At 30.7% G+C, this 22,465-nt stretch overlaps 2 protein-coding genes and 1 pseudogene across 9 annotated transcripts; 1 reads left to right on the top strand and 2 right to left on the bottom strand.

Annotated features, from left to right (window-relative positions):
• On the top strand, positions 1 to 4,378 carry LOC124842933 (26S proteasome regulatory subunit S10B homolog B). The gene is made up of 10 exons (XM_047319548.2): positions 1 to 196; positions 794 to 913; positions 1,177 to 1,313; positions 1,446 to 1,607; positions 1,790 to 1,876; positions 1,963 to 2,049; positions 2,135 to 2,272; positions 3,507 to 3,698; positions 3,778 to 3,876; positions 3,985 to 4,378. Exons 1-10 carry the CDS (start codon positions 97 to 99, stop codon positions 4,057 to 4,059), a joined length of 1,197 nt encoding a protein of 398 aa, XP_047175504.2. The 5' UTR covers positions 1 to 96; the 3' UTR covers positions 4,060 to 4,378.
• A 500-nt stretch (positions 4,379 to 4,878) lies between these two features.
• Positions 4,879 to 8,845, bottom strand: LOC124842934 (uncharacterized). 8 transcript variants are annotated; one of them, XM_088107356.1, is made up of 6 exons: positions 8,615 to 8,845; positions 8,190 to 8,307; positions 7,651 to 7,699; positions 7,210 to 7,548; positions 6,307 to 6,464; positions 4,879 to 6,198 (listed from the first exon to the last, which is right to left on the bottom strand). In XM_088107356.1, the coding sequence occupies exons 2-6, from the start codon at positions 8,217 to 8,219 to the stop codon at positions 5,257 to 5,259; spliced, it is 1,518 nt and encodes a 505-aa protein (XP_087963482.1). In that variant the 5' UTR covers positions 8,220 to 8,307; positions 8,615 to 8,845; the 3' UTR covers positions 4,879 to 5,256. The 8 variants fall into 8 exon arrangements, with proteins under 8 accessions (XP_087963482.1, XP_087963483.1, XP_087963484.1 ...); XM_088107357.1 differs by having other exon boundaries at positions 7,210 to 7,545; XM_088107358.1 differs by lacking the exon at positions 8,190 to 8,307.
• Positions 8,846 to 13,379: 4,534 nt separating this feature from the next.
• LOC148204247 (bZIP transcription factor 44 pseudogene) lies at positions 13,380 to 14,642 on the bottom strand (annotated as a pseudogene).
• Positions 14,643 to 22,465: the final 7,823 nt, after the last annotated feature.

Below are 22,465 nucleotides of genomic sequence, written 5' to 3'. Positions count from 1 at the left end.
CACAACATAACTCGAGCTACTCCGTCCTGCTTCGGCGTCCGAGTTCGTCTAACCAACCTCACTCTTTCTTCCTTCTTTTGATTTTGAAGCGCAACGATGGCCGACGCAGAGGATGCCCTACGACGCCGTAATGCGGTTGCGGAGTATAGAAAGAAACTTCTTCAGCACAAGGAACTGGAATCCAGAGTCCGATCCGGTTTGTCTATCGTTTTTCTCTCACTTTTAATAGCCTCTAAAGTTACACCATGCTTTTAATTTTCACTTATTCTCGATCCTCATAGTTTTAGGGTTTTGTATTTATAGATTTGCTTGACTTCGGGCAACCCTATTATATTCCTTGGTTAGGTTTATGTTTTTTCTGGGACAATAATTATGCGGTGAGGTTGAGTTGAGAGTCTGACCTAGAAGAAATTTATTTGTGATTATTTTGCATCATCTTCTGGGAACTAGGGTTTCTTTATCAACTGGATCTATTGTTATAATCAAATGGGGTTCTTTTGATGAAATAAGTGAATTCCTAGTCGAGTGATGAAATATTGACACGGTTCTTAGTCAGAGAGGACACTTATATCTTTAGTATTGTTACTGATGGATAAGCCACAATCTGTTTTCTGCTGCCCTTTATTGTTTCAAAAAATGGAAACTCTCTGTAGCTCATAATTTTATGGCAAGTTTCATTAAATGTTTCCTTTATAATGGCACAACTCCTTTACTTTGTCATATATATATTTTGGACTTGAATCCTTATAAGACGAGTCTGGTGACTTTCTGACCTTGAAAACACAAATTACAGTGAGGGAGAATTTGCGTGCTTCAAAGAAAGAGTTCAATAAAACAGAAGATGATTTGAAGTCTCTTCAAAGTGTTGGGCAGATCATTGGCGAAGTTCTCAGGCCTCTTGACAATGAACGATGTAACTTCTTCCCTTTGTTTGACTTCATTCTTTAATTCTGTTGCCAACCTAACGATTTATAAACATTGAGTTACATTTAAGTTTTTTTTTTTTCTATTTTTGTTACCGACTTTATCCTTGAGAGAATTTTGTTTCTTGCAAATACAAAACACGTTTCTTGCTCAATTTCCTAGCTAATTACCCTGTAATTTTTCCCGTCTATTTCCTGATAGAAACATAAGCGAAAGCCTTTGGTTATAGAATGTTTGTTGTTGTTTTATCAGTGATTGTTAAAGCAAGCAGCGGTCCCAGGTATGTGGTTGGCTGTCGCAGTAAAGTTGATAAGGAAAAATTGACTTCTGGAACAAGGGTGGTTCTGGATATGACAACACTCACCATAATGCGAGCACTTCCTCGTGAAGTAAGTCTAGTCACAGTTTATCATTTTAATATTTTCACTTTGTGAACATGTTCTTGTCTTGTTGGGATTCATCAGATTTATTTAATCCCGGCGGTCTCTATTGTCTCTAATTCTCCGCGTTTGAGTTGCCAGGTTGATCCCGTTGTGTACAATATGCTGCATGAAGATCCTGGTAATGTCAGCTACTCAGCCGTTGGTGGTTTGTCTGATCAGATAAGGGAATTGAGGGAGTCCATTGAACTACCTCTGATGAATCCTGAGCTCTTTCTACGAGTTGGAATTAAACCACCAAAGGTGATTTACCTTTCACTGCACGTTTTAGTCTCTTACCTTTATTAGTGTTAATATCTATTTTAGACAGATAGTATCTGTGTCATGTCATTTTTTTACATATTTTTTAGTGGAAGTTTATTTGTAATAGCTATACTTTTAAATTTTTACATTTGAGCAACATCTTTTCAATACATATTTTTCAGGGTGTTCTGCTTTATGGTCCTCCTGGTACTGGTAAAACATTGTTAGCCAGGGCAATTGCTAGTAATATTGATGCTAACTTCCTAAAGGTTAGATTATGTTTCTTTTTTGTCAATTATGTGCTTTGAAGTTTTCTTCATTGTAAAATTTGTTACCTTCCTTCATTCTGATGTAGGTTGTTTCAAGCGCCATAATTGATAAGTACATTGGAGAGAGTGCCAGGTTAATCAGGGAGATGTTTGGCTATGCACGTGATCATCAGGTGAGATGCTTGTGTGAATTTGTCTTCCTGTATGTTTACATATACTAATTAAAAGTTAATCTAAGTATGTATTTTGCTATATTAGCCCTGCATCATTTTTATGGATGAGATTGATGCCATTGGTGGTCGTCGATTCAGTGAGGGAACAAGTGCTGATCGTGAGATTCAGAGAACCCTAATGGAGCTGCTTAATCAACTTGATGGATTTGATCAACTTGGAAAGGTATTTTATTCGTAATACACCATTAAACTTGATTTAAAAGAAGTGGTCAAACCTAACTAACCTCTATAGAAAAGCTTTATCCCTAGCAACAAATTCCGGGGTTAAGGAACTTCAGTTCTTTTACTTATTATTATTGTTATTATTTTGTGGAGGTGGTGGGTCTGTGGTAAGTCTGTTCAAAATGCAATTCGTCTTTTTTTAAAGAAATTGTTATAAACATGGCCGCTAAGAATATTAAATAAAAAAATGGAGAATTCTAACCAATGTTTTAAGGGTACTGAACTAAGGAATATAAATTGGATAGTTTTATATATTAAGTATTGTATAACATTTATAGTTGTCAATGCACTCCCACCAAGCCTGTTACTACTTTCTATTTATATTTATACAGTAAAAAAGTAACCTGAGTTCATTTTAATCCATGTCTTATTAACTCTGTCATCGTCGTTGTACAGTGTGGGTGAAACTTTGTTGTACTTTGCGATGGTTTTGCATAGGACAAGAGTGCAAAAGTGAGAGTATGTTGAGGGACTGAATTGGCTAGGACATGAGTAGATTATACATCTAGCTATTTTTTGGCAATGAGTATTTATTCCAAAATATATATACTGGATATAGATGCATCTTCTATCTTTAGTATCCAAGCCATGTAGTCACGAGATTTATAACTTTGTGTTGAACTTCAAAAAATGCTAGCGATGTTACCTGTATTTGGAGAACCTCCCTTGTATCAGAATCCGGAGGAAAAGGATGTTATTCTGCTGTTATTTGTTCTTTTGGGTGGGGTAGGGGTGGGGTGAGTGGATGCTAAGTCATCAAGACCACATGTTAAGATACATTTCATTTTGTTATTGTGATTTTATTTTTAGCTTCTGATTTTACTTTCACTTGTTGAATTGTTTCTAATATGGAAAATGGACTATCAAATCGTGTCATGAATTATAGTGTTTGACCATTTACCAAAAGAATAAGAGCTGTATTTCTTGGCCTGGCGATAATGAAATTGTGTAGTAGAAAATCAGTCGTTTACATGCTTTTTATGGTATGGAATATGTTAAGAACGACAGTTCATTACTTTCTATATTGAATTCAAATGAAATAAATATAAAAGCATTGACCTGTTTTCTTCTTTCAAGTATTCTCATAGACATGGTCATTTTTCTGCAAAATGACTGTTGAACGAAACTTTAATGGTGGATTCATGATAACATTGCTGTTTACATTTCTATTGTAGGTTAAAATGATAATGGCTACAAACCGACCTGATGTACTTGACCCTGCTCTCCTCCGTCCTGGAAGATTGGATAGAAAAATAGAAATCCCTCTGCCTAATGAGCAATCAAGAATGGAAATTCTCAAGATTCATGCTGCTGGAATCGCCAAGCATGGTGAAATAGACTATGAAGCTGTTGTGAAGCTTGCAGAGGTGAGTGCAGTTGGCTTGACTTCTTGAGTGGCTTTTGTTAACATGTGGTGCATGTCTAATGTATTTGTAAATTGCGCAGGGATTTAATGGGGCTGATCTTCGAAATGTCTGCACAGAAGCTGGAATGTCAGCAATTCGTGCTGAGCGTGATTATGTGATCCATGAAGATTTTATGAAGGTGAGTTCCTTGTTTAGTGAGTAAACTTCCTGTTTATTGATGGTTACGAAAGATCTATCTCGTTGTTATCTAAGGGGACAATAACTTTATTTATTACTTTGGTTCCAGGCTGTTAGGAAATTGAACGAGGCAAAGAAACTTGAATCCAGTGCACACTACAATGCGGATTTTGGTAAAGACTAGAATCTATGCAAAATTCCTGCAGAGCCATGGATATATCTAGGCAGTGCATCTGGAGTTGGAAATACCTCGGGCAAGTAAACTGAATTCATAGAGCTAAGCGTGATTTTCCCTTTGGGTTATGGTTTGTGTTATCCGAATTTTAAATTTGGAAGGATAACTTAATCAAACGGTAAAGGGATGTTCAATTGAATCGTATTTTATCGTTGCCCCTCCGAACCCCTTTTATCTGGATTGTATTAGTGTGACTCACATGTTATACTGGATCTTCATGTGCACAATTTCTTTTATATCTAAAAAATTAAAATTGCTTAATTTTGCACATTGAATTGATTATCGGTTTATTGTCTATTTAAATAACAGAATAGCTACCCGTTTAATTGTATGGTGTTGCTTTTCTGGATGTTATTATTGAATGTAGAGACGTTAAAACGAGTTTTTTTTTTCGAGAGGAGAAAAGGGGTAAGCGGAGTTGTACATTATTTGCTCCTATAAATTTCAAAAATGGATGGGTTTTTATTATATAGTTCTTGATATTATAGTAACGTGTTCTGTAAAAACACTGCGCTTAATTAATTGTGGTAATTTAGAAACTGCAAAGAGATTTGTTTTCGAAGAAAAGAAAACTGAACAAAAGAGCTTTCCTCGAAAATATGCATTTCTTGAATTAAGTGCCCTCAAATCTCGGCTGCGGCTGTACAGACGGCGTTCAAGCAATCTTCATCTGCCAATGTCTTCCTGAACAGACGTATTCGTTTAACTAGCGATATTATCTACCTTGATTTCCTATTTTGATTTCTTGCAAAGAATAACAAGCGTTGCTATTTTTAAAATTTGCTTAATTCAAAATTAATTAAAAAAATTACATGAATACAAGTTTCTGAAATTATCACCCACCGGAACGATTTCTTTCACTTTCAATCTATCTAGAAGGATTTTTAAGCCGCAAAAGGTGGATTGAAGCAGAAAGAACGAGTGTTTCTACAACACCCAGGCGAAGCTTGTGTCCTTTGGCATCCTTGTGTTCGTCGGTGCTAGGCTCTGATTTTTAGGAAGTCTCATTCTGTATGAAGCACGTCAACACGGTTGGTAACTTCTGCTGGCAAGTCAAAATATATATCTAAAACAATTCCAAACTTTTACTAGAGCTAGACTGCATATAAAAGAACTGCTGCGACTAAAAGCTATGGCTAGAGAAGCTCAGTCCTTGCGGTATCTGGCCCAAAAGCCCTTTTTCCTAACTGAATCATTCTCCAATAGGGACCGACTCCACTTTGATCCCAATGAAAAACGTCGCCTCAAGAAGGGCTTTCCAAACGAAGGTCTCCTACTGGAGCTAGGCTCCATCTTTGAAACCACGTCTTTTAGGCGATCAAAAACATCTAACCCACCATCAAGGTAGCTGTCAACTACTCGGTTTCTAGATATTCTATAGTTCTTGGCCTTGGTCTCTGATTCACTCCTAAGACCCTTTTTGGATAACTTTGACAAGTGCTTCTCTCCAATCATACAAATTGGACAAGCTGGATCGCAACTATCTGCCTCTGATGTCATAGTCTCCAAGCATTCCGCGTGATAAACATGACCACACGCCAGTACAGCAACAACTGAGAGGTCACTGCTGCCCATAAATTTTTGGCTACCCCATGCAGTTCTCTCGGTCAAGAGCTTGGAGCAAGCCCCACAAGATTGTACGTCCATGGAGGGAGAATACGAGAACCTGCTGCTTGTTCCACTCATCTTGTGACGACCTGAACCTGAATACTCACTATCAAAAGACCACCTTTCCTTTTGAGATGAGACCACCATTTCAGAAAAAGTGCGCATTGACCAGCCATCAGATGAACCACACTGGGATCCTGATGCCATATCGTTGCTGCAATTAGAGAGTACAAACGATGGTCTGCCTTCAGAAATTGATGTGTCAGGTGATTTCAGACCCAGAATTCGACTATCAGAGATTTGTCTCGATAGTGGGTACCCGGGAGAACGATGAGCCCGTCTGGATGGCACTGAGGTAGGAAGATTGTGATAATTATGATTAGGCATTATATCTATGGTAGGTGTTGAGAAAACTGGAGATGTTGAACAATTTGGTATTGAACATTCTGCAATCTCAGGTGATTCGATCGGATTCTTCACCTGAGGAGAAATATAGATAGAGTGAGGCTAGTGCGATGCAGTAAAATGGCTTGCAATTCATATAATGAACATTTATTTCTTTGTCAAATTTAGCAGTTCAAAACTCACCACTGCAGAGCAATTACTTGTCATGGATATATCTGCAACAAGCATATAGAGGAAGATGAGAAATGAAATCCCAAACAAAAAAACATCAACCCACAAAGCAGAGGACATATTCATCCGGATGTCAGGTAGTAGTAACACATGCCGCCAAAACAGAAAACCTTTTAGAGAGGGGAAACAAACAGGATGTAAGGCGATACGTGCTACAAAGAATAACACTGTGCGGAAAAGATCCTAGCAAACATAAAATTATGAAAAAGAAACTAAAAAGCAGTAACATTGAAAAGACATCTTTATTATATTTTCAAAAAGAAAAAGAATCTAAATTGGACATGGCTGATAAATGAACTTTTAAGCCCTCAATGCTACTTAAAAATGAAGTGCAAGGAACATATTGATATAACCGATTCAGCCTTACATTCATCCTCAATTCTCCCCTTTGTGTGGTAGTTGGAGAAGATACTGTAACTAATATTAGTTCATGTTTGGTTTGACATATTGGGGCCTTGGATCCATGTTTTAGATGTGAAAAATATAAACTCCTCAAAGTAACTTCTGTTTTAATGTGGATTATTTGTCCACATTTTGATTTGATCACGCCAAACCAAACATACACTAAATGGCCTAAGCAATTCTAGACACCACTACACAACCTTATTAACAAGTATAGCGAAAGGTACAGAAAAAGAAAACCAAAAGTTGGGTTGGGTTTCAGCCAGAGGACTTAACCAAAACTTTCCCTATTGCCTCTGTTGGAAAGACAAAAAGTGAAGCTTGAGAAAGTGAGCACAAAATATTTGAGGATAATAGCGAAACTAATTTATTCATCAGCAGAACCACTTTAATTTGAGGAACTGTCATGTTCTAATTGTTCAAGTAAATCCCACAAGTAGACTTAAAATTTACCTGAAAATGGAGTCGTGTGACTTCTAGCCAAATACTCACGAACAGGGGACTTCAGAGATGTAGGTGTTACAGAATTCTCCAAGGTGCTTCCCCCATCAGAAAAATGGCCTCTTTCAGAACTCAATGATCCTTTAAACTCCATGCTGGCATTTCTGCTGACTCCGCGAGATGTGTGAAAGGAAGGATTCTCAATCTCTCTAGCAACACGGCCCCAACTATCCCATCGAAAATTCCATAATGGTGAACATACAGCATTTCTACGTAAACTTTCACCTCCAGTCCTGCTGGGAATAGTTTGATCCTTTGCAGCAACACAACAAGCTGATCCCATGTTAACTGCTGGCATACACAACACAACGGTCAATCTATCTTGCATTCAAAGATACAAATTAAAATAAGGTAACTTAAAGACCAGGGAATGCAGTAAACACATCCACTTACATATCAGAAGCAATCCAAACATTCCAACAATGAAATCTAATCCTACCTCCTTTTAAGAATAAACAAAATGAAAATTAAATTAAATTCAGTTTACTGTTAACAGGTATTAAAAACCATCCAGATGCCAAAGCTCTAAATATAAAACAACAAAATAATCATCTCATTTCCGTGCAACCAAACCATCCGTGAACATCACAACATATTCTTCAATTTGTTAAAAGCACTTATATAACAAACAAGAAAAGCCAATTAAAAAATAGATACTATGGGATAGTTATTGAATGTTATGGAATTATGGAGAAGACAGTCCTAAACATAAATTTGCATACAGCTGAAACCCTCCTAGAAATCACAAGACAGTATAAAAGCTTTGATGAACATGACTCTGTCAGGTAAAATAATGACAACCATGGAACATGTTCCCTAAAAAGACACCAACACCTTTCTCACTGCCACCAGTCCTAGAAAAAACGACTCCATAATAAATTAGCAAAAACAGCTACAGCATAAATTATAAATGCGAGTCCAAGCATTCATACTCGGTTGAAAGTGTAACACCAAGCATTCATACTCGGTTGAAAGTGCAACACGGAATCCACTCCAAAACCAACACTAAGAAATGCTCAGTTAAATGCTATGCCTAAAATCCATGGAACTCTGAAACATATAAAAGTAAATAAATATATTCACAAATAAAACCACCAGAAATAAATTGCTTTAGACAAAAAAAAGAGTTGCACTTTTTTCTCCGGTGACACGAATCACTTAGAAAGAAAGACGAATATAGTCACAAAATAAGGCGTAGTTTCTGGTGTAGGATAAGAACAAATTTTTTCAACAAAACAACAAGAAGCTAGGGTTTTGGAGTGCTGAAAAGATAAATTGATTAACAGAGAAGTACTAAAAATAGAGAGGGAAAGAAATAGATGAGAAGGAAGAAAAAACTGATGCTAGATTGCATTACCTCTTCAAATGAAAAGTTAGAGTCTTTTGGGAGAAAAGAATGGAAACCATTTCCAATTTATCATTTTCGGCTTCGTCTTCGTTCTAACTTTGCCTTTCAGCAGTGTACGGTGTTTGAGTAACGCAGTCAGAGTCTGTTTAAAGCTCAGACTTTGACAACAATCGTTATCACGGCGTTAGGTCATAGTCTACGGCTAGAGGATGTTTGTTCAACACTGTGTTTCCTTCTTTTCCGGCTTTGTCTCTTCTGCCAACTTCTTCTAGTTTAAGAACATAAAAACAAAAATTAATATATACTTTATTTTGTCTACCTATAATAAATTTTTAATTTATTTCTAATCAATATAAATAATATATTTAAAATTTGTTATTTTTAATTTAGGTTTCATCACCTACAAATACTTACTCATTCACATAGAGAGAACACATTGCTAGTAATTTTAGATGCAAAATTTTGACTCTGTATTATTAGTAAATAACACTCATCCAGCCCCGGAAACAAATTTAGATAATATTGAAAAATAAAATAAAATAAAATAAATAATGATGATGAGATTTGAACAGTGAATTATAACTTTTTTTGGATATTTATATTTTAAATTTTACATTTTACTTTTTATATTGGATATGTTTTATATATATAATTATATTTTAAATTATATTATATTTTAAAATTTAATAGTAAATTATATATAATTATAAAAATAATTACTAAAATTAATTCTATGATTTTTTATTAAAGATTTAGTATATTTGTTTTTTATTTAAAATAAAAATAAAAAATTTATTTAAATTTTAAATTGAATTAAATTCAAATAACTCATCTAAATTAACTCGTAGGATACTATGATAAACTAAACTGTTAGATATGATATTTTAAATATTAAATTTAAGTTATGCTTGAATCTAAGTTTATCCAACCCAGTAAATATTCAAATATGTTCAAGAAAATATGGAAAACTATAAATACGGATTAAAAAAATGAATATTGCATAACAATATTATGAGTAAGTTCCAATGATATATAAATAATTAAAAATGTATTTAGATATTACATAAGTTATACATTAATTTAAATTATTAATGTATCCTATTTTAACATTTTATCACTAATAAAATAAAACATTATAAAATTAATAAAACAAATATCTTAATATATATATATATATATATATATATATGTGTGTGTGTGTGTGTAATATTGTAATAATAAAAATATATAAAACAGCTAAAATAGTTTTTATAAATTTTAATACAAAATAACTATTAAAAGTTAACAAAGATTACTCCAAATGAAGATTACTCCATAACATAATTGTTTTCTACCAAAAGTGTGTCATCACTTAATTTTTGGTCTGGTCACATCTTGAAGTGATTATTGTAAAAGATACAAAAAAAATACAAAAAGATAAACCAGTGTGCAAAAGAATTATCCTAAGATTGTTAAGAAATATTAAATATAAGCTAAACATGAATTAACTACAATAAATCATATAGATACACACAAACAATAGACATTAGACTCGATTGTCTAAATACGTGCTCTTACGTTGAAACTTACTAGAGATGTGCACCTGAGGTGGTTTCTAGACTCTCCAAAGTCATAACTTCAAAGGATTATCACCTGACCACACACAAGATTAATATCATTCACGCTTACGACCAAACAATGCTCATAGACCTGCAGTTACCATTCACGACATAACAAATCATACTCTATTTGACTCTGAATGGTTATTAGAACAACAAAATATCCTTTTATTGAATTTCAGCACCACAAAAAAATTCTCCTTGAAATTTCATCAACACCACCATCATACATGTCCACAATCATATCATCACCTAAATTAATAATAAACAGTATTATAAACATACATAAGTTTTATCAGATATATATCTCAAATATCCAAAGAATAATATAGATCTAATCATACAAATTGACGTTCAGGTGTGAAGCTTAATGTCAAACCTTTGACAACGAGAGTGACAGTACTCACACTTAAAGTCATTTTTCTCACAAAAGTTTGTGTTTAGAAGCAATTTTTGTCAACGTCTGTGAGCTAAAATGCTCAAGACTTGCGATACCAAAGTTGCGTCAGTTGTGTCTTGTTTCCGCCTAACGCTAAGGCATTCTCATAATACAAAGGTCAATAGTACAAACTTGTGCTTAACTGTCTAAAGCTAAAATGTTCTCAAACCTGCACAATGAGATTGACATTCAATTTCAGTATGTCACCGCTTAGTGTTATATCAACTATCAATAATTGCATTTTTTTTAGGAAGATTGCACTTGTTTAATTGATCAAATTAGTACTCATTTCTTAGTGCATTGGTTTAAAATAATTTTAAACACAAAAACTAGTATCAATCTTCCTAATTGTTCATATTATAAACTCTTTAAATCACACGAAACGAAGCAAAAATAATAAACAATCATTCAAACCATACAAATTAATTGAGTCATAATACACACTAATCAAATTCATCACAACAATTCAATTTCTTTCTCAAAATAAAATCAATCATCAATATGCAAAATATCATATTTATCAAATTCACGTGTATCAAAATAATTAGCTTTTATTTCTTAATCCAACAAGTCACAAAATCTCAAACCCTAAACAAAAAGACTTTAAAAAAATAATTTTTAAATAAATGATTTGTTTTAAAATAATGAAAGCTGACGTGTTTGTATCCCTTATCATTTTAAGTATTTACCGTTAGCATTAATATTGATTGAGCAGAATTCATTTTTCAAATAAAAATATTTAAAATAACATATTTATTTGTTTATTTATAATGTTTGATATTAAATGTTTTTCTCAAATATTATATTTTAGAATGGTAGTTCCTCTCTTGTTAGGTGATATTATCTCGTTAGGTGATATTCTTCTGAGTAGTAAAGATGTTTGTCCTTATTTTCACGGAATTTAAAATTTATCAATTAAAAAAGAGAAAAAAACTTTAAAAAAATAATATGAATTTAGTTCACTTATAGCCTTTTGCATAAAAAAATTACTATCAATCAATCAGAATGAGTTTTGAAATTTTATTATGAAATCAACAATTTTACTGTATGTGATAATGTGATATCAAATAATAGTATAAAACATCATAAGAAAATTTCAAACTTTCTTCATAAATAAGAAGCAATGGCTAAGAGGGTGTAGGATGAGCAAGCGGGTGAACTATAGGTAGTAAAAATTAAATAAAAATAAAAGAGAAACAATAAATGCATCAAACTATAGGCAACAAAAATCAAATACTTAATGTTATAGTTGAAAATTTGAAATCAAAATAGTAGGCCGTGGCGTTAACAAAATAAATTTTTTTTATTTGAGTCGTAAAATTTTGTCCTTATTTGGTAAAAAAGAATTGAAATTTTAAACTAGTGATACTTTTATTTAAATAAGATAATGAAAGCCAGTATGGAATAATAGAGAATTGACATAAAAGGTCGACAGTGAGTTTTATTTTTTGTATTTTAGATTAAACTCCAAATTCAATGTCAATCATTGTTTTCCACGTGAAAGGCAATATGACCGTAGTGCTCTTTTATTTAACAACAAAAATCTTAAAAGAGAGATTATGTTTAAGCGACAAAGCGTTCAATTGCTACTACTACGTTTAAGTTTTGTCAGCTGAATAAAGTGCTTTTTAGAGACACAGTGTTTTAATCAAACAAACACCAAGTATAGTTCCACAATTTTTAAACCATTTCATGTTTTGTTTGAAATGGATCGAAGAATAGGACAAAGATAAGAAAAATATAAGATTAAAATGAAAAAAAAAGTTGTTTGATAAGTTAAAAGTATTAGAAAATAATGAAAAAGCAAAATAATTTTATTTATTATAACAAGTAAAATAATTTTTATAAAAATATCCTTAATTCTTAACTCTAATAAAAAATATCCTTAATTATCGCGTTTCTCTCATTTTTTTTCCATTGTTGACCCGTATCTGTGTAATTAATTTATCTGTTTTAGTTACTCAGTATATCGTATAACCTACTGATCTGTTGTTAATTGAATAGACGTTTCTAAAAACATTGGAATAATGTCATTTCTAATTCTAAGTTTACGTAAATCAGATGATTTTTAGTAATCCATCAATATAACTACTTTTAAATACTAGTGGTATAAATCCAACATATTTACATGTAAAATATATTTATTAATTTTTAGGACGTGATTAGGTTAGCTTTAATTAAAAACAGGAGGTAAGTGATTTAAGATTTTACTACGAAAAATTATCAGACACATGTAAATGAAATTTGAAGGTGAAGAATTAATAATAAATTTGTAACAAAAACTTAAGATGACATTAAAGAATCGACAAAAGAGTATGAATGAGTGTTGATTGTAACATCCGAAACACTCATAGTTACTTTTAAAAAGTTATTTACAGAGACAAAATATATAAAGAATAATGATACTTTGACAATATTTTTTTTACAACATTTTAACATCATCTACGTGTCATTTTGTGATTGGTCCATGTTGGTGTTTATTATTATTATCATTGATTATAGAGTAATTTTGGACCAATCATAGAATGATACGTAGATGATGTTAAAATATTGTCAAAAAAATGTTGTCAAAGTATCTTTATCCATATATAAATTTATGCTCAATTTAAGTTCGTTATATCTTTTAAATGGTTGAATAGAGAATTAAATAATCCCACGTAATTAACAAATATGGAAACACCTCCCCCCAAAGAAACTAAAGCACGCATAATAATTATAATAATAGGGAAATGAATAGTTTGAAAAATAAATATCCTTTAAAGCAAAGATAGTGTAGTAGATGCATTAATAACATATATGTAAATATAAATTACAGCAGCACTGAAATCTTTATTTGGATGAAAGTAAACAAGAGTGATTAGCACTAATTAATAATGAGCTGACACAGTTGAAGATGAGTGTGTCCCTTTCATCGAGCACTTGGCACAGATTTTGCTTACCCATCTCCCACTTCGTACAGTCCCACCCTAACCACTGTACGTAACAATATCAGTAACCAAAACTACATTCAACTTTCTTCTTTTTTTCTTCTCAGATCCATACCTTCAAACAACACAATTCACCACTGAAAAACAGGTTGGTTGAGACAGACAGTGTTGCTAAAACTTTGTAAACTTGTTAGATAACAGTCCCTTTCGTAGGAGGTGGTTGTGTTGATGATGTCCACGATGATGTCGTTCAGCGATTGGAGCCGTTGGTTAAGCTCACCCATCTGGGCCCTCAGAACGCAATTTTCTGCCTCGGTTTTCAGATAGTGTTGTGTGGTCATGTCTATGGTCGCCATGATTTCCCTGTTCTCCTTTGTGAACTCTGACACTTGCTTCCTGAGGTCTTCCAAGTGGTCACGCTTTCGCATCCGAGATCTTCTCGCAGATTCACGATTCGATTGTTTTCTCTTGTTCTTTCTCTCGTCCATCGTCAGAACCTGCAAATCTCCTTCGGAGCTCGAGCTTTGAATCTTGGTGCAAATAGACGAGTTTCCACTCGATGATGCCATGGAAAAGATGGAATGATATTGTACAGAAACGAAAAAAAGATAAAAAAACAATTCTAAGACGCAGGACCCAGAGATAGATGACAATGATAATTTACACTAAGTTATATAATACATGAGATGAAAGAGCAGATTAATGAAAAAACATAGAACCAGTAGAGGAAGACAACAGAGAAAGATTGAACCAACTGGGTCCTGCGTCTGAAGGAGGAATTTATCATAAACCTAAAACCGGAACGAAAGGTTTCACTGGGAACTTGAAACATTAACATACAGCTATGTTAGGCATCAAGGTTCATCAAAGGTTGAAGATTTTTAGAAGGAAAATAGCAATAGATGAAGATGGAAAGAGAAGATGAATAGGTAGAAAAGAAAAGGACGAAGAGGAGAAGGGGAAGTTGTATAGGTGAGTAGGGGCAAATTTATAGAAGAAGAGGCTCATTAGGAGACAGTGAAAGAAAACAGTTTTCAAAATCAAAGGTTGGAAAAGTAAAGCATAAGAGCAAATGAAAGGAGGAAAAAGCAAAAAAGCATTGGAATCTCCTCCAACGTTTGGTGGAAACAGAGACTTAACCCCTCCTTTATTTTAATATAGAAAAAAATGTTATTTTTTGAAGAATCGTTAAATAGGTTAAACCCATTTAGTAACCATTTACTAACCCCGGTTAATGTTGGGTTTTTTCAATTAAATTTTTTTATTAATTTTTTTCTTAATAGAGTCTTTAAAAGTGAAAAATTGACTCAATTGAATTTCTGTCGTTAAATTGGATTAACGGAGTTAAGTTTTTGATGACGTAGCAGGTTGACGTGGTTAATTTTTAATATGTGGTATAAGCACATGTTGTTACGTGGAATTTCATTATATTATATATTTTAAAATTAGGTTTTCTGAAATGTATAATGTGATTACAAATTAGGGTTAAGTGAAATTAGGATTAAAATTCTGAAGGAGAGTGTTCTTCGTTACGCGAATTCGTTACTGGGAAGAGTATTTGTTTAGGGCTTTCATGTTTGATAAAAATTGAAAATGAGAGTGTTCTTCGAGCACAAAAGTTTCATGAAATCGAATCCATCACCACATTGTGTCCTAATTTGGAGCCCTTTCTCGTGGCGTGCACCTTCGATCTGAGATATATATGTTTCATTGAGGACGACACGTCTAATTGCCCGAAGCTCAAGCTCCTTCACTTGGCCAATATGTCGTCGTTTTTGAATCGCAGAGAAGACGGGGTTTCGGGGGAGAAGATGCTAGGGTTAGTCGTGCTACTCTAGTGACTTTGTTCTCCAGACTTCTTTTTTGGAAGAGTTGATGTTAGATGTTTGTAAAAATTTGAGGGATAGTAGTTTGGTGTTGGAAGTGTTAGGTTCCTCTCACTGGCTATACCTAATTTTTCTGATTCACAATTTTAGTATAATTTAGGTCCAATCACATATTCTTTTTTATGATGCAGATATTTTGTTTGGAGGTGCTAGTTCTCTCGGTAGTGGTTTGTTCATGTGTTTTAATAAAATTCTATTATGGAATTTATCCAATAAAATTCTGATTTTGGAGGTATTTTATCAGCATACATTTTGAAACCATGTACAATTTTTATTGAAAACATTGGCCACTTGCTTCTATTGCAGAAATACAAACACAGGTTCCTGTGTAGTGTTCCTAAAATGAATAATTTTTCTTATGTAAATTTTATTTATCTGATTCTACCAACTTTATCAGTAAATTATGCCATATATCAGAGTGAGTGGTGGGTTGATTATTTGCTAGCTTTTGAATAGAAAATTCCAAACCTATAATAACCATCCAATTATTTTATGTTATGATTCATTTAAAAGGAGAAGATGTCACATTCTGTATAACTTTCTGCATAACTTGTAGGTTTAAAAGGAGATTCAATTTGTAAAGACAACATATTTGTATTCTATAGTTTGTTGGTGTTTTTAAAAGGGCATCAAAACTTTTGTTTGGATAATCCTTTCAATAAATAATGTAAGACAAGAAAATTAAAAGCTAAAATGAATTTAGTTTTCCATCGTTATAACTCTGTAATCCACATAACATACTTCTATGAATATTCAAGAAGAAAGCAAATAATAAATAAATTATTGGCAATTAAGAAAAAGAAGAGGGGAGAAAAATAATAAATAAACAATGAGAACCACAACTTCGTACCAATACTCTCAAATTTATCTTCCGATTGAAGCAGCACCTTGGATCTTAGGTTGACAGAGTTGCTCTCTACCATGGACTTTACTCTTTGTCTATTGGTAACTACGCAGACCTTGATGATATGGGGTTGATTGAAATTGCCAGAGGGTGTTCCAAACTGGTTAGCGCCGTTGCGAGAATCGCGAACTCCTTGCGTCGTCGTGAGACCATGCTGTGAGAGCTCTAGCGTCTTTGTTTCTTCTTCCTCGAGCAATTGCGAGAATCAGTGCATCCTTTATTTCCATGAGTCTCCTTTTTCACAAATCCACCAACCTGCAAACCCAGAGACATCATAAAACACTGAAACAAATGAAGGAAACGGTTGAAGATGATGAATCCTAATTTGGGTTTCAATTCTCAGAATTTTTTTTAATTATATATTCCACGTAACAACCTGTGCTTATGCCACATATTAAAAATTAACCACGTCAACCTGTCAGGTCATCAAAAACTTAACCCCAATAACCTAATTGAGTCAATTTTTCACTTTTAAAGACTCTATTGAAAAAAAATTAATAAAGAAATCTAATTGAAAAAACCCAACATAAATAGGGACGAGTTTAACCCGTTAAATACAATAAACTTATTTCATTTTAATAAGATATCTATACAATTTAATACCTTTTTCTTCTTTAAATTAGTGCAGTGCAAATTCAACCATATACATATATAGTTTATTTTGGGGAATTATTCTGCCATTTGTATATGCAATTTTTTTTTCTCATGACCTAAAATATATAAACTGCTTTTATCGTTTAATGATTTTATGAATATGAACTTGGCTAGCGTAAAAATAGTTTTGTATCTTTATTTTTATATTATATGCTTTTTATATACTATATTAAAAAGAAATAAAATATAAAATAAGAAATTATAAGACCAACATAATATTGTTATATCAATTAATTATTTCAATTTGTAGTGTGTGTATTTTGTTCGTAATTTGAACTTTATTACAATTTATGATAAGATGTTTAATATATCACATATTTGATGTTATATATGTTTTGCTTCTTGGAAAAAAAATTAATTTTATGCTCAAATTATAAAATTTTTCTTTGTAAATTTTTGTGTCAGCATTTTCCTTTGTAAATATGACAATAAGAAGAGTTGGATAGGATATTAGGTTTTATTTGAATATATATAAGGAACTTTAGTAGTTATTTTTAGTTAGATATAACTATTGTGAATTAAATTATTTTATATGTTTTAAAATGTTTATTAAATAGAAAAAATTGTGTATGTTTTCAAATTTTGTTTACTTAAAAATACATTTTAAGAAAAAAAATTAAAATAGTAGTTAATTATTTTTTCATTGATAGTTTAAAATAAATTTAAAATAAATTAAAACCGAGTTTACGAAAAAATTAGTTATTATGTTAAATAAATTAAAATAGTGCTAAAATAATTGTTTACACTGACACAGTAATTTTTAAGACACAAAAGTACTTTGTTTATAAAATCCAATTTTAGTGAAAAGAATATAATACAAACAGTAAGTGCTAATAATACTATAAGTGTTAGTTAATATATTCATTTTTACACTATGATCAGTTAATAAACATTATCCCAGAATTATTATAAAATAATCAATATAAAAATGATATACTTTAATGGTTGTATAAAATCATTATATTGTACAATTTAATTAAATTTCCTTTAAAAATCATATAATATTATTAAAATTAGTATTGTATTTATAAAGACATCCGAGAGAGATGTCCTCATGTTCATAATATGTCCTACACGTTGTTTTTGTTATGTTTGTTCATTTACTTTAATAGGAGTTTATTTGATATGGAGATGTTAATTAGTTTATGTAAGATATTTTAACACTCAAACCAACAAACATTAGAATAATCGTAAATGCGATAATAAATTAATAGTATTTTATCTCATAAACAGCATCTATTTGTATTATTTTAGTGAACTACTAATTCAAAACACTTTTATAACGAGGGACTAAATTGAGATTTTTCAACCAAAGTGAGGACTAAATTGGCTATTAAACCTTTATTTAAATTGACATAAGTGAGACAGTTTTTTTTTGTTGAGTTAGAATTCTTTATTGGATTTTATTGTATTATTCCTTTGCGATGTCTTAAAACTGTATTCATGAACACTGATTTTGATATTTAAAAATATATTAAAAAAATTTAATATATTAATATTAGTATATTTTTAATTTTTAGCAAAAGACAACACCAAAAAGTCTAGCAGAATTTTTGGACTATTGTTAGTATACTTTTAATTATAGCATATGACAGCACCAAAAATCCATTAGAAAATATAAATTTTCCATTTTTCCTAATTATATAATTAATGATTGGTTAATTAAGTACAACTCAACTTATGAAATAATCCTATACGTATACGGTATTGATGTCATCGGGGTCGTTATAACATATATACAAGTATAACAATATTTTCATATTTAAACGCAAATAAACTCATTTTCTCTTTTGTAACATTAAATTAGACAATTAACATAAACTTAATTAATAATTTGAGTCCTATAAGTATTTAATCTGTTTTAGTTCTTATACATTTTGTTTACTCGATTAAGTCTTTAATTCTTGAATAAAATTAAATTGAGTCTTTATTATTGTAAAAAATAATTAATCTAATTCTTTTAATTAAATTAACGTTAACATTGGTTGAAAATATTATATGTTAAAATTTGAATCTTTTATTTAAAAAGAATCATGTATTAAAATAAAAATAAAAAATAATTTTGATTTTGACATGTAATAAATTTAAATTTTGTCATATAACATTAATTTAATAAAAAATAGTACATTAAATTTATTTACAAAAATAAAAACTTAATTAAATAAAAAATAAATATAAAAATTAAGATGAATCAATGTATAAATAACTATAGTTTATAACTTACAGTGTTAAACATTAATGAAAGTTATAGGCATCAATGCATTATTATGATGTATAATCTGCTATTAAAGCTTCATTTGACTGAAAATATTTTCCAATCCAAGCTTTTTATAATAGAAATTTCCCTTGTAGTAGGTCAAATTTTTATGTTGAGGTGAATGATGAATTTATTATCTCTTTCCAAATAAACTAGCTACTCGATTTAACCTATGCTCAAAACACATCATGAACCTTTTTAAAAGTTATGGAAGCTGTCTCTAAATTTCCTTTAAGCTCAGCAATGACATATAAAAGAAAAAATAAAATAAAAATATTGTCAACAGAACACTCTGGTTGTGTCTCAAAAGCTAACACCATTGATATCTACTTCATAAATTCATATCCCTCTTTCAACCTTTAGTAAGTGATGTCAAAATCTGACCTTTTTTTTTCAATTTGACGTGCTAATGAAATGGTTCTTGTTCTTTTATCATTATTTATGCTTATAATTTCAGAAAATAAACTAAAAGCAACTTTTAAAAATCATAAATTTTCTTGTACTTTTTTATTTTATTTATTTATTTAATCAAATGTAGCCTAAGTGAATGGTACTTTAATAATGAAAATTTATTCAAGTGAGAAATATGGATTTCTTTTCCTTTAAAATTGGTATTGCTTAAATGAGAAAAGGCAAAATTAGTTCCTTTAAATGATACATACTTAATGACATAGTATTATATATATATATATATATATATATATATATATATATATATATATATATATATATATATATATATATATATATATATATATATATTAAATGTTAAATGTATTCATACTGTCACTATCTAAACTTAACAATACATTTAAAATAAAATCTTAAATTTGATTTTTGTAATTAAAAATGTGATTGAGGTAATTCAATTTATTAAAAGAAATCAATGAAGTTGTTTACAAGGTTGATAGAAATTTGACAACAGTGACATAGTTTAAAAAGAAAATAGCAATGTTTGTTACCTCTTCCATTTGAGGCAAAGGCATAAGAAAGAAAGTGGAGGGAATAATGCCAAAACCCAAAAACATTGGCTGCATTATTAAATAAAGAGATCAATCACTATAAATGGATATACCATATATTCGTTAGGTGTGCAAACACTTCAACCATCATACATTGAATAACATAAGTATTAAACACAATGCACTTTTTCTTTCTAAAATTAACTAAACATATACTACACAACTTTAATTATTTATAAGATAAATAATGATAAGAAGAATAAAACTTTTCTCCATCCATCCTTTTTATAAGAAAATAAAAACTTTAAAAAACTTATTTTCTTATTATAGTAACAGTATTCTCTTTTAAATTGACTTGTTTTCCATACAAGAACAGTTGCATGACAAAAAAGAAGAAGCCCACCTTCTATAATTAATTGCGTATTATTAAAGAGTTTCATTATATAATTTCGAAATGTCTAATGACAATGACAAACACTTAACTGCGCAATAAAGTTTTCGTACAATTTCTATTTTGATCTTTGTTGCTTAACTTTTAATTTTTCTACTTTGATTTAATTTGATATATAAGATTAAAAGTGTCAATGTTATTCCTTCTAAAAAATGTCAATGTTATTAAAAATAAAAGAATATAATTTTTGTAGTACGAAGTTTTATATAAGCAAGTATACGAATAAAAAAAGCTACACTGATGTGACAGTAAGATCAAACCAATTTCTGTAAATTTGTGTATTTTTTGAATTTTTTTATATTTGTCATAAAAAAGAAAAGAATTAATTCATTAACAAGCATGTAGATATGTAGAGTAAAAATTGCAATGGTATAAAGACTCACTCATCTACTTTAACTTGTAATTTATGGTGTATCTCATTTTCTCAGCATCTTTTCAATCAATTGCATTAGATCCAGCTTCTTTTTCTTTTTTATCTCTTGTTTCTTATCCTACTCCTACACACAGGAAAATGTTGTAGGTATTTAACATTAGCAGTAAAAATGTGTAGGATAATAGGAGTTCCTTTTTGTAATGCGTTATTGATTGATTGATTTGAAGATGGTGTGTGTTTCCATGAATGTGAAGGTAGGGGCGAATTATTGTTGATAAAGTGTAAAGTGAGTGAGGTAGGGTTTCCCAGATTGTTGTAGCTGATGACTGAAACTGCAATAAAGTGGTCCTTTCAAGATGGGAACCTCACAAAAACAAATGCAATATTTTGAACTCCAAACGTACATTTCTAACCAAGTTGATGGAAACTAATTAACTTCTCTAAGCTCCTTATCTTTTCAGACCTTCGTTTCTGAATCATTGTCTTAAATGATATGGATTCAATGGACATTTTATATTTTAACTTTGTTCTTGATGTCCATTTCTTCCCTCAAAGTTAGGTAAGGATAACTAATTTTGTTATTTTAAATTATAAATTTATGGATAAATATGTATGCAATGATAATGAGTTTGTTAATAAATATGAATATCGTATATGTTTGGTGTAATTCTAAAAATTTTGTGTGTAGATTTTAAGGTAATGTTTTTTTAGTGTATATATTAACGTGAGTTAGATATTAGAAGTTATCTTATTACTATAATAATCATTTAATATCAGGTATAGTAAAACGAGATATATGATGAGAGATGTAAAATGTTACAAGAGTTTTACCTTTGTCAAATATGATAATGGACTAATCTTCTATGTGGTAGGATGAAACTCATTGATAATGACTCTGCAGAACAGCAGAGACTATCACAAGTGCAAGACCTTCCAAGATTTCACATCAATGTTTGAATTTTGATAATTGAGTATAGTACGAGTCTTTATATGTTATATGGTTGTTTTAATAAACAAGTGATGTATGATAATATCTCTATATTTATTTTATGAAAAAAAAAATTCACATTAGCTTACCTTATTATTTTTTTTTGTGTGTGTTTATTTGTTCTTATTAAGATGATCACTTTTGGTGTGAACATATGAGTGGTAGATTTTAAAGCATCTATGATAAAGGATGATAATGTTACCGAGTATTCTTATTTGTCGTTTAGTAATTTTTTTTAGTTGTTTTAGATATATTTTATTATACGTTGAAACAATATATTTTTGTTAATCTTATTATGTTTTATTTTATAAATTATAGATAGTTAAAATGGAGATGTTACTTATTTCTATATTTCTTTAACATTATACAACAACTAAAATTTTATTATGTTTTCAAATTATTCTCTTAAGAAAATAAGATA

Source organism: Vigna umbellata, chromosome 2 (assembly GCF_029865625.1).
Source record: "Vigna umbellata cultivar VRB3 chromosome 2, Vumbellata_1.0, whole genome shotgun sequence".
NCBI classification, from domain to species: domain Eukaryota; kingdom Viridiplantae; phylum Streptophyta; class Magnoliopsida; order Fabales; family Fabaceae; genus Vigna; species Vigna umbellata.
This window is presented reverse-complemented; position numbering and strand designations above follow the sequence as displayed.

Bases quoted from the DNA above. Each gene is read 5' to 3' on its own strand.
- LOC124842933 (XM_047319548.2), top strand. From the start codon at position 97: ATGGCCGACGCAGAGGATGCCCTACGACGCCGTAATGCGGTTGCGGAG. The intron at 2,273-3,506 runs GTATTTTATTCG...TTTCTATTGTAG, and splicing joins GATTTGATCAACTTGGAAAG to GTTAAAATGATAATGGCTAC. The intron at 3,699-3,777 runs GTGAGTGCAGTT...TAAATTGCGCAG, and splicing joins CTGTTGTGAAGCTTGCAGAG to GGATTTAATGGGGCTGATCT.
- LOC124842934 (XM_088107356.1), bottom strand. From the start codon at position 8,219: ATGAATGCTTGGTGTTACACTTTCAACCGA. The intron at 7,549-7,650 runs GTAAGTGGATGT...TGTGTATGCCAG, and splicing joins GTTTGGATTGCTTCTGATAT to CAGTTAACATGGGATCAGCT. The intron at 6,199-6,306 runs GTGAGTTTTGAA...ATTTCTCCTCAG, and splicing joins CAAGTAATTGCTCTGCAGTG to GTGAAGAATCCGATCGAATC.